This window comes from Pteropus alecto, unplaced genomic scaffold (genome assembly GCF_000325575.1).
Source record: "Pteropus alecto unplaced genomic scaffold, ASM32557v1 scaffold86, whole genome shotgun sequence".
NCBI lineage: Eukaryota > Metazoa > Chordata > Mammalia > Chiroptera > Pteropodidae > Pteropus > Pteropus alecto.
The window spans coordinates 6,132,654-6,143,845 of NW_006442109.1; the positions used below are offsets into that span (position 1 = coordinate 6,132,654).

The window sequence follows — 11,192 nt, forward strand, 5'->3', positions numbered from 1 at the left end:
CTCACAGTTTCGTTTGGCAAATTCTGTGGTCCTCTGCTTCCCATCATGTAGGAGCAAAGTCACAGAAGGTCTGTATGGAATAGGGTGCCCATGAACTCACCAAGATGCCATCGCATGCAGCTGGAGCTCAACGAGGTTAGGGGACACACTTCTAAATACTCCCTACACACCTTAGCAATGCTAGTGAAGGGCAGTCACAAAGCTTCTTTAATACTCTTTGCCTAAACCCAGACATGAATGACACTCCGTACCTCCGGAAGACTTTACGTGTATTTTGAAGATGATGGAGTAATCTACTGTACCTCACTACACCTCACATTCTACAAAACATCATATTACATACATCACTTTTACCGCAGCCCACCGTAAGTGGTAAACGTTCTCTTGTGTGGGTGGGACTGCACTAACATGCTTATCTCTCCAAATGGCTTGCATCTCTTCCTTCATTAACTTTTCTGTACAAGGGTACAGTATTCTATACATTAAAGAACATGCTTTGTATATTCCACTCAGTGTTTATTGATTCGACTGTTGGTGGCATTCACACTTCTAGGATAGAAAGTTCACAGCTTTACTGTTAAAATCTCAAGCCTTCCTCTAAATAGGTACCTCCTTATTTACTTACTAGGCCTAAATGATCTTTTCCTTGATTAAAAACTCAAAGCCCAGACATGTCTTTGAAACAATTAGTTGCCAATGTTGGATGAATGAATAACACAAGTACAGAGGGTGATATCAAGAGAATGGGGAAAATATTTGCCTAAAACTATGTGAGAGGATGGCAGCATGTGAGAAAATAAAGATGTTCTTTCTTAATTTAAAATAACCCTAAGTTTTAATGAAAGTAATGATAATATAAGAGATACCATTCTATTCTAGGCAAAAACAACAGGAGAATTCTTTATTTTAATAGATGAATCTGATGGCCAAAGCACTTCACCTGTAACTCACAGATGAGTCCATTGCAAACATCAGTTGGTCATCTTGCCTCAAAATGTGTTGGAACACATATAAACTCCCTCTACTGACCAAAAGAACCTGGAATGAATAAATTCTTCAAGCTTGCATCATGAAAGTACTTGTACCTCAAACAGAAAAAAAATATTACTTGAAAGTACTTGTACCTCAAACAGAAAAAAAAATATTACCTTATACTTAGGGGAAATTGTTTTCAACTGTGATTGGAAGGTATAGATTATATTTTAAAAGAATTTCTTGAAATAAACAATGTTATTTACTTAGCCTAAAAATTCATTAGTGGCATTCCTTCAGATACCATGATGAGAGAGAATGCTATGAGAAAAAGTATTTACTAAAAAGAAGAAATAAAGAAAAATTTAAAGAGCCACATGTATGATGGAGAGGTGAACAGAGGAAGGTTGTCAAGGTCAAATTAGATAAAATAATGAAATTCCCCTCAATTAACCTTAGTTCATGCTATTGGATATATTATATGAGATGGGTGGAGGGAGATTGGTCTGTTAGAGGTAGAATGGGAAAATATAGTTGTAGATAGGCAAAACAAAATTTTGTATTTGTATTGTATAACCTATCATAGGTTGCTCTATGATACTGAAAAAGTCTGAGCATTCAAAGGGGCACAACAGTCCATTCTCAGATTCTCCTTTTTCAAATAGATGTTAGTGTCATATCCTGACCCGAGAAATGACCTTTATAAATTTTCCACTTAACAAAATAAAACTGTTCAAATGATTAATAGGCACTTGCCATCCAGAACAGATGGTGAGTACCGATAAAATGGTAAAAGCCTTTTCTGAAACTGTGGAACACAAATTAATTCTTTGTTCCAGAAGAGATGGTTTAGGCTTTAATGCAGATGAAAGCAGGAAGATTGTTTCCCAGTCCCTATTTGTGTCATTCCTGTCCCTATTGTGTCATCCCTGCAACTTGCATGTTTCCTAAGAAAAGGCACTCTCAAGTCCAGCCAGCTGCTGCAAACAGAGTGCCAAGGGTTTCTCTAGAGCATCAGAACCACAGCACAGAAATGTGGAACTCAAAGATAAAGCAACATGGCCTGGCTTCCTAGGAATTGTTTTCCATAAAAAAAAAAAAAAAAAAAGAGTAGAAATAATAGGGTGAATAAAGTAGTAAGAGAGCTAATAAAGACACTCAATTAGAGAAAAAATATTCATACACTTAAAAGTTCTAATTATTTGGCTGATTTCCATAAGATGGGAAATCTCACTAAATTAATTCAGGAACTAGAAGTCAAATACAACGCACCCAAAAATGCTGCTTCTGGGACCCTGTAGTTTGATTTTTAGCAGTGACTTTATCACAAGCTTTGGTGATTATTGTGAAATGGTTGATTAAAATGTAAAAAGATAAACCAGAATCCATTGTTGCAACAGTGGGAATTAAGAGCCAGGAACTTAGGCGTATGGAGTCCTTCCAAGAAGCCTGAACCATGGCATTCAGGAGCCAATGGCAAACCCCCGCTGAAACTCTGACACTTTGGCAATGCAACAATTAAGCTTCTTAAAAGTAGCCAGGGAGCCCCGACACTTGGACAGCTCCTTTGGCACCACATAAACCTTGCTTGAGAAGGAAATTTGCAGAAACAGACATAGAATTTTATGAGGCCTGAGTATTGTATTTATTTCACCACATTTATGTCATAAAATTATCATGGAGCTGACTGCTCTGGAAATTAAACACAACAATTTAGTCTATTTTGCCTCAAAAGCAGACTCACTTTGGGTTACTGTGCTCAGATCCGGTTTGCGCTTGTTAGTCGAACTTGCAGGACCAAAAAGTTAGGCAGAGTGCTAGGGCAGATGCCATTTGGGTAGAGCATGGTGACTGCTGAGGTTTCTGCTACTTAGCAATGTTGATGCACTGGCTACCAAAATATAGAAGCACCTTCTGAGAACAATTCAGTTAAGCCTTCTACAGCAGAGAGGAGTACCATATTAGCTAGAGGCCACTTGCCTTGCATTTTTAAATGTTTCCTTGTCGATGGTTCTCTCCCCAGCCCGAGAAACAGAAACCTAACCTTCTTGTTTATTTTCTGATGAAGAAATAAAATAATTTGCATTCCTTGAGCCCAGACCAGCAGATTTAACAGAAACATACTAGATGCCAGAAGAAAATAAATCAAGCAGTGAATCATAAATTCGATCTCCTCCACACTCCCCACCAAAACAACAAAACAGATAATCTTCACATCGAAGTTGGTTTCTTTCATCAATTCTGATAGAGATTTTATATCCTACATTTGTTTTTTATTTTAATTATATAAAAGTTTAAAAGCAATAACAAATCATCCGTCAAAATATTGAGAGACTCCAATAGCCAAAATTATCTTGAAAAAGAATACAATAGGAGTTCTCATATTTCTTGATTACGAAACTTACTACAAAACTACAATAATCAAAACAGCATAGTACTGGCATAAAGACAGACATATAGACCACTGGAATTGAATAGAGAACCAGGAAATAAACTCTCATGTATATGATCAAATTATTTTTGACAAGGGTTCCAAGACCATTCAATGGAGAAAGGGCAGTTTTTCAACAAACGATACTGAGAAAACTGGCTATCCACATGCAAAAAAAAGAAGTTGGACTTAACATTACGTATAAAAACTAACTCGAAATGGACCAAAGACTTAAATGTAAGAACTGAAGCTATAAAACTCCTAGATGAAAACATAGGGCAAACACTTTACAACCCTGGATTTGGCAATAATTTCTTGGCTATGACACCAAAGGCACAGGCAGCAAAAGGAAAAGTAGACAAATTAGACTTCATGAAAATTTACAAATTTTGTGCATCAAAAGACAATAAAAACAAACAACCCTATTTAAAAATGGGCTAAGGAGTTAAATAGATATTTCTCCAAAAAAAATATATATATACTAATGGCCAATAGCACATGAAAAGATGCTCGACATCATTCATCATTAAGGAAATGCAAATTAAAACCACAATGATATACCACTTCACACTCATTAAGATGGCTATTATTAAACACACACACACATACACACACACACACACACACATAGAAAATAATAAGTTATGAGGCTTTGGAGAAATTGGAACCCTTGTGCATTGTTAGTGGGAATGTAAAATGGCAAGGCTGCTGTGGAAAATAGTGTGATGATTTCTCAAAAAAATTAAAATAGAATTACCATATGACCCAGCAATTCTACCTCAGGGTGTATACCCAGAAGAAGTAAAACAGGGATTCTCACAGATATGTGTATGCTCATGTTCATAACAGCTTTATTCATAATAACCAAAAAGTGGAAGCAACCCAAGTGTCCATCAGTGGATGAATGGATAAATAAAATGTGGTATATACATTCAATGGAATATCATCCAGTCTTAGAAGGAAATTTTGACACAAGCTACAACATGGATAAACCTTGAAAACATGCTAAGCAAAATAAGCCAGTCACAAAAGGACAAATATTGTATGATTCCACTTGTACGAAGGTCCTAGAGCAGTCAAATCCACAGAAACAGAAAATAGATGGTATTTGCCTGGGGCTGGGAGAGAGGAGAATGGAGAGTTGTTGCTTAATGGGTATAAAGTTGCAGTTTGAGAAGATGAAAAAGTTCTGGAGATGGATGGTGATAATGACTGCACAACAATATGAATGTATTTAATGCCACAGAACTATCCAAATAAAAATAGTTAAAATGGTAAATTTTGTTATGTGTATTTTATCACAATAAAAAAATTAGACTCTCACATTAAAAAAAAAAGTAGAAACAAAGACCAGCAATAATGAATGGATAGATTGCCAAAAACTTAGGAAGAACTTCAATGTCCAAAAATAGGGAAACAGAAACAGTTAAATAAATTATGATAACTCACTCGATGGATATTTATGTAGCCAATAACGTTTACTGATGGTGGCAATGTGGAACATGACCATGATATAGTGTTAAGTGAGAAGGGGGTAAAATTGTCACATACTATGATTGCAGCTGTAAATAAATCTAGCTCAAGGAAAAGAACTAAAAGGAAATAGTAAAGCCTTTAAAAATTTGCATAGAGAGGTGAAATGATTTGCTTCTTTCTCATCTATTTTCCAGTTGTTTTGGAAAGTGTATGTAATAATTGTTAAAGGAAAATAAGTTTATGGTAAACAAGAAAAAGTTGTTTAATTATTATTATTATTAAAACTTTTAGTTATTATCCATAAAATCTGGAATGCTGGATATTGTTGAGGCTTTTGCAAAGTAGCATAAATATCTAGGATATGAGTGATTGAGATTCCTAGATAACTCTCATTCAACTCTATGCTTCAAAAATAACTTCAGGATTTGGGTCACTGAGCAGAGGACACAGAAGACTAACATCTCGGAAGAAAGAAACTTTTCAGGGACTGTCATGCATTTGACAATGGCCAAAGACAACTTCCCAGAGGCAGAAACTGCCTTTCTAGGTTGAAGCTGACTCACAGCTTGACAAATAGAACAGCCTTTAAAACTGTTTTCCAAAATGAGTTGATTCTAAGTGGGTTATCCTTAAAACATAATTCTGCATCCATCTTTCTCTGGCTTACTTGTCATTAGCTCATTGTCTTTCAGCAACTCCCACCTCTAGCCCCACCCCATCGCCCACCCGAAGAAAGAGAATCAGAATGAGAAATGAACTGTGTTCAGATGGTGATGTCTTGTTGAGAAGGACAGGTAGTGGGTCGGAGAGGGTGGGCCACTGTGTCACAGAGCAGAAGCTGCAGCCGCACATCAGGTTGCTCAGCTCCTTTTAAGACTCTCTATGACCTCCCACTTAGAGCAGCTTAGGGTCGTCAGCTTCCTAGAAGAGGGGAGCCCGGGGAACTTGTAGAAGATGTCCCATGAGGCACCAAGGTAACCATCTTCCCATGGTTCCAGTCTGCACACCTTTCTGATGAGTCCTTTTGTAACAAGTTCCTATAAGAACCATTATCCAATCTGTCCTCTAGAGCCATTGTCCACAGCAGACATTGTCACAAAATCACCTCATAAATTTAATTCCATTCCACGATGCTCTTGGATTCTGGTTTGAAGAAGCTCTCCGAAGTCCTAGTTTGCTTCTTTTCTACTTTCTGCCATTTTGGACCATTTTGTTCTTTCATCATTCCTAGGTGGTTCGAGATCAAATCTCTCACTGCACAGTGAAATTGCGCCAGACCACGGGTCTCATGGAATACTGCCTGGAGGTGATTAAGGAAAATGATCCTAGTGGCTTTTTGCAGGTGAGTATTAATTAAAGTCTGCTTCATTCTCAGTGTCCCATGAGACTGAGTGTACCAAGGCCAGACTCCCAATGGCCCTGGCCCCCTTTATAACAGAACCTGCCTTCACACTGCGGTGTGTATGTGGGTGTCTGCTAAACTCCACTGACTTCCTGGAAGTCTCTGCCACCACGTGCTATAAGATTGAGAAGCGCATGGACTTATTTATTTGTTTGTTTTTGTTCTTGCGTTTAATCATGAAAACATAATTCTTTATAAGTTCCTCCAAACTAGAGTTATTGCCTTGCCTAAGAATTGGGTTCTTTTCCATTAATATATTCTGGACAGTTTTATTAGCTGGAATGTCTAAGTATGCAAGGTTTCTACCTTCTTGATACCTCTCACTGCCTGTAAGTCAGTGATTTCTCAAAGTGAAGTTTTTTTATTCCTTGAATGTCTCATGACTTTTTCAGTGTTATTTGTTTGAGTGAGATGCTATAATGTCAGCTGAATTTTACTTAAGTTTCTACCTAAATTATTAAGGGACCTTTTATTAAAGAATATGTAGATCCCTTGCAGCTCACTTTCTACCAAACTGTCCAAGAATGATGGAGACTAAATATAAGAAATGAAAGCATTCTCTACCAAAGAATAGAATGATACATGAAGATGATGGCTTAAAGTATAAGAAACTTCATTTTACAGATTATCATATGTGGCCTTTCTAAACTCTTCTGAAAAACTCATTTCCAGGTCTTGACAGAATACCCACACCTCATATTAGAATCAGGGTGGTTGGTTCTGTAGGATTAGTTAATCGCCAACACATCATTACTTAATGTTGTTGGCTCTTAGCTGATCAGTCATAAATGGCATGATCATATATCCAGGTTTGTCTGTTAGAGCAATTAATAGCTCCTAATTATTTATAGCACCCCCTGTGACTCACAGAAGTGTCCAGATTTTTGTGATAAATCATGGGTCACCTCCATCCTAATAGGCTCCTCACCGGAGAAGGGACGTTATAAGTCCCAAGGTGGTTTGGTGGTCACACTCCGGCAGAGTCGAGAAGCAGATTTCTGCGTCCAGCGTGGTGTTGTATTTCTTAGGCTGTGGTCTTTGATGTGATTAGATTTCTGACGCCCTCATAAGGAGAGTGCACCTGACTGAGGATCAGTGGGGGAAGGGCACACTCACTCCCAGGATGACCACGGACTTCGACTTGAGTCTGGACAACAGCCCTCTGCTGCAATCCATTCACCAGCTCGACTTTGTGCAGATGAAAGGTACGTCCCCACATCCCCCCAGTCATAGCGACATCTCCAGTGGAGACGGGTGCTTAAAGCAGAATAAAGGCAAAAAGGCAGCTGCCAGGTTTATAAATCACCTGAGAGGTGGGGAAGTAAACACACACACACCTCTGGTTAGTGTTACGAAGACATAGAGTGTCTCCTATCTTACCAGGTAATGGAAGCATACCCATGTAGCTGTATAACCTACATCTCGGAAAGTCAGATAAATTCAGATAAATTCAAAGCTTGTCACTTTAAGAGTCTTAGAGATTTCACGTGCTCAGCATCAGGGAATAGCTGACATAAAAAGAGAGAGGAAAAGAGAGAACGAGCATCTCTATACCTCGTTATATTAATATAAATAACCCAGAAATACTGATATAAATCAAGAGAGTTCAGAACTGAAACAGCTGATTCCACCCAGATACAGATAGTGAGCAAAAGGTTGAGTGAGGATTTAGTGGGAGGATTAGGTGGGAGAGTAGATTTAGAGGATCAGAGTCAGCTTGCCAGTACTGGTCAGGAAAATGCCACCCTGGATACAGAAAGAAAATGAAAGTTTAAAATAAACTTTTAAATTTTTTTTTAACTTTTTGCTTTATATGATTGAAAAATATGGCAAGATCTCTCTGAGATGTAGTAGTGGCTGAGGGAAAGTTCAAGTCCTTAAAATTATCTTAAGGAAAATAACTTTTTCAAAGAAAAATAAAAACTCAAGCTAACCCATGCAATGATATTTTAATGGCAGTATAAGTAGTATTCATTTGAAAAATATTTCTCATAGTTTTTTTAACCATTTATACATTGATATAATCGTACATTCACAGGAAGATGTAACAATAGTAAGGAGAGATCTCATGTACCCTTTGTCTAGTTTCCATCAAAGGTTACATCTTGCATAACTATCATGTAATGCCCAAGCCAGGAAATCGACATTTGCACAGTGTATGTGTCAAGTTCAATTTTGTCAGGTGTGTAACCACCACTGCATCAGGATACAGAACTATTACATCACCACATAGACCTCCCTCGTGCTGCCCCTTTATAGTCACACCCACACCTCTCTTCCCCTCCACCATCTCCAATCCCTGACAACTATGAATCTGTTCTCCATCTCTAAATAATTTTGTCATTTTCTGATCTTTTTTAAAACTGAAGAAACCGATTTGTTCTTTGTGTCTCCCAATTTAAGCATTCATGTAATAATGACTTAGAAGTCAGTGCTTTAAAATTTTTGTTTCTTAAGAAAAATCTACACATTTCCCTTTCTCAGACAGAGAACCACATAACCCAGCAAGTTTTAGGGCTATCAACTGCTGGCTCATATCATACAGTTACACTCACACTGTACCTGGTACATGTACGTCTCTCATCCTTTTAATTGATTTTTGCCCTCTTTTATTATCAGTTTTCTCACTTTTTGTTTAATATGTATTGCTTTGGGAAGATACCTTAATTCATTTTTCAAGTAAATAAAAATGCTTCGTTGCAGTAACAAAAACATTAACATTATTGACTGCTTACCAAGCTAGATACTCTCCTAACTGCTTTACATAGATTAACTCATTCTTACAGCCCTAGGAGGCAGCCAAGGAAACTGAGGCACAGGAAAACTAAGTTACTTGCCTGAGCTCCAAAGCTAGTGAGTGCCAGGCCTGGGATTCAAACCCAGGGAGCATAGCTCCAGAACCCAGACCTACAACTTCTAGTTTGTACTGTAAAGTTAGATCCTCACTAAGCAGTTTCTTCAAAGGATAACTAAATTCCTCTTTTAAACTTAAGAAATTTAATTTTTTGTTGTAGCAATTCCTCCTCTCTATTTAAAATTCTCTCTTTAACACCTACACAGTAGCCTGTGAAATGTAGCCATCTGAATAGTGTATAGAACCCCAGGTAAATCCCCCTCCATCAGCCTCTCTCTGTACCCAATTCTTTCAATGAGGAAAAATTATTGAAAGGTTATGTCACAAGTAGCTCAAAGGAGAAAGTATGTCACAAAAGGGCAATGTAAGGGCTTTGGTGGAAGAGAAAAAAAATGAGCCAACCCAATTAGCCTTGGTGATGAGGCAGGAGGAAGGGCAGGTAGAGGGTAAAAGCCTCAGGACTTTGAAATGCTTTCATTAGCTGGTAGAGTCCACTCCTCGCCCACTCGCTGTCATTCTGAGTCATGTCCATCTGCCCACCCCTGAGTCCAGGCCCGTTGGCGGGATGGTAACAATTGTATTGGAGTGAGCAGGTCCTTCATCTGGTATGGGAACTGCAGGTTCATGCGCTGTGCACCCCAGACTGCATTCCTAAAGCTTTGTCACTTGGCTGTTGAGGGCTGCAGACAGAAATAAGCAGGACGCGGCTGTAGGTACAATCCATTAAAGTCTGTACACACAGCAGAGAATGCCAAGCACTCTAAAGGCCAAAATTCAGAACACTCTCGCAGCAAAATTCACTTGGAACACAAAATTATCCAGGACAGTTATTTATGAAGGTAATATAACAGGCCATTTGGTAGTATTCCATTTTTCTTTTCTTTTTAACACTTCATCTTAATTTAATTTACTTCTGATTGGTATCCCTCTGCACAGTTAATTTATATGCTTTGTCTTGTGCTCATTAAGCTTAATTAATTCAGTGAGAGCCTAGTCCTCTTTAGAATCTGAATAATTTTTATCTGTCAGGTGTTTTCAATGGAAAGAAAAAGGCACAAGGTAATGACACAGTACAACTTGATTGGCTGTAGTTAAGACTTCTACTGGCCTCTTTGATATGTTAACACATATATAACTGAACCAGTGTAGTGGTAGACTTTTTTATAGACTATTCATAGTCAGTTTAATAAATTTCAGTTTCACAGCTTCTCACTAAAAATATTTCAAGAAACTACTCTCCAAGATTCCTGTACAAATGGACAAAATTTAAGTAGCATTTGGAATGGTGTTAAAGGAATTTGACCACTGTAAAACTAATAATATGTGTAATGCAATATTTTCTAACTGTTCTAATTATTTTCTAATTGTAGATAATAGTAGAAAGTTAAAATATTTTCAAAATTACTTAATATACATTTAAAGTTATGACTCAAACTGACAACCTAACATATCTGCTTACATCTTGCATCAAAATTTTAGCATCTCCCTGGTTTTAAAATTTTATCTTCGATGTCTTTTTTTTTTTTAATATCAAAGAAGATAGCTCTGTTGTTAGCTTTTAAATGTTTCTTCTTAGGCCAGCAAGAATGCACTGCCTAAAATTATTCTATTAGCTAAGGATTTAACTAATCTGTTCTTTCCAATTCCATATTACCCCCTAAGCAAGTGAGATCTAAGTGAAGAATGCTGGTACCTTCCTAGTTCAAACATCCCTAAATTGTAATGACATGTTTTCTGGTTGCATTTTTATTAGAAAATTATATTGCCCTCTTTCGAGACTATTGGGAGTGGTGTTTGATCTCTCACGCTATTTTTTTCTTTTATAGAAAACAACAGATTAAATTTTTTTCCTGTTTTTATTAGAGAATAATGGAAACATTTTTCCCTTAATTTTAAGTTGGTGTTGTCAAGTCTTTCTCAGGTCATGGGAAGGAAATTTTAAGATTTGAAATGAAACACCATTCATTCAGAATCAGGATGAAATAGTGACCTAACACTCCACCAAACCTTTTTAGCATATAGACCGATAGCTATTACTCCTCCTAAGTGCCGTGCCT

The 11,192-nt window shown here is 37.4% G+C and overlaps 1 protein-coding gene across 1 annotated transcript in view; it reads left to right on the plus strand.

Moving 5' to 3' along the window:
- The window catches only part of TRIM9 (tripartite motif containing 9), a 106,005-nt gene that overhangs the window by 63,431 nt on the left and 31,382 nt on the right, over positions 1–11,192 (plus strand). The window contains exons 4-5 of the mRNA XM_006920197.1: positions 6,111–6,221; positions 7,333–7,486. Coding sequence (XP_006920259.1) covers positions 6,111–6,221; positions 7,333–7,486 — 265 coding nt within the window. The remainder of the gene's footprint in view (positions 1–6,110; positions 6,222–7,332; positions 7,487–11,192) is intronic.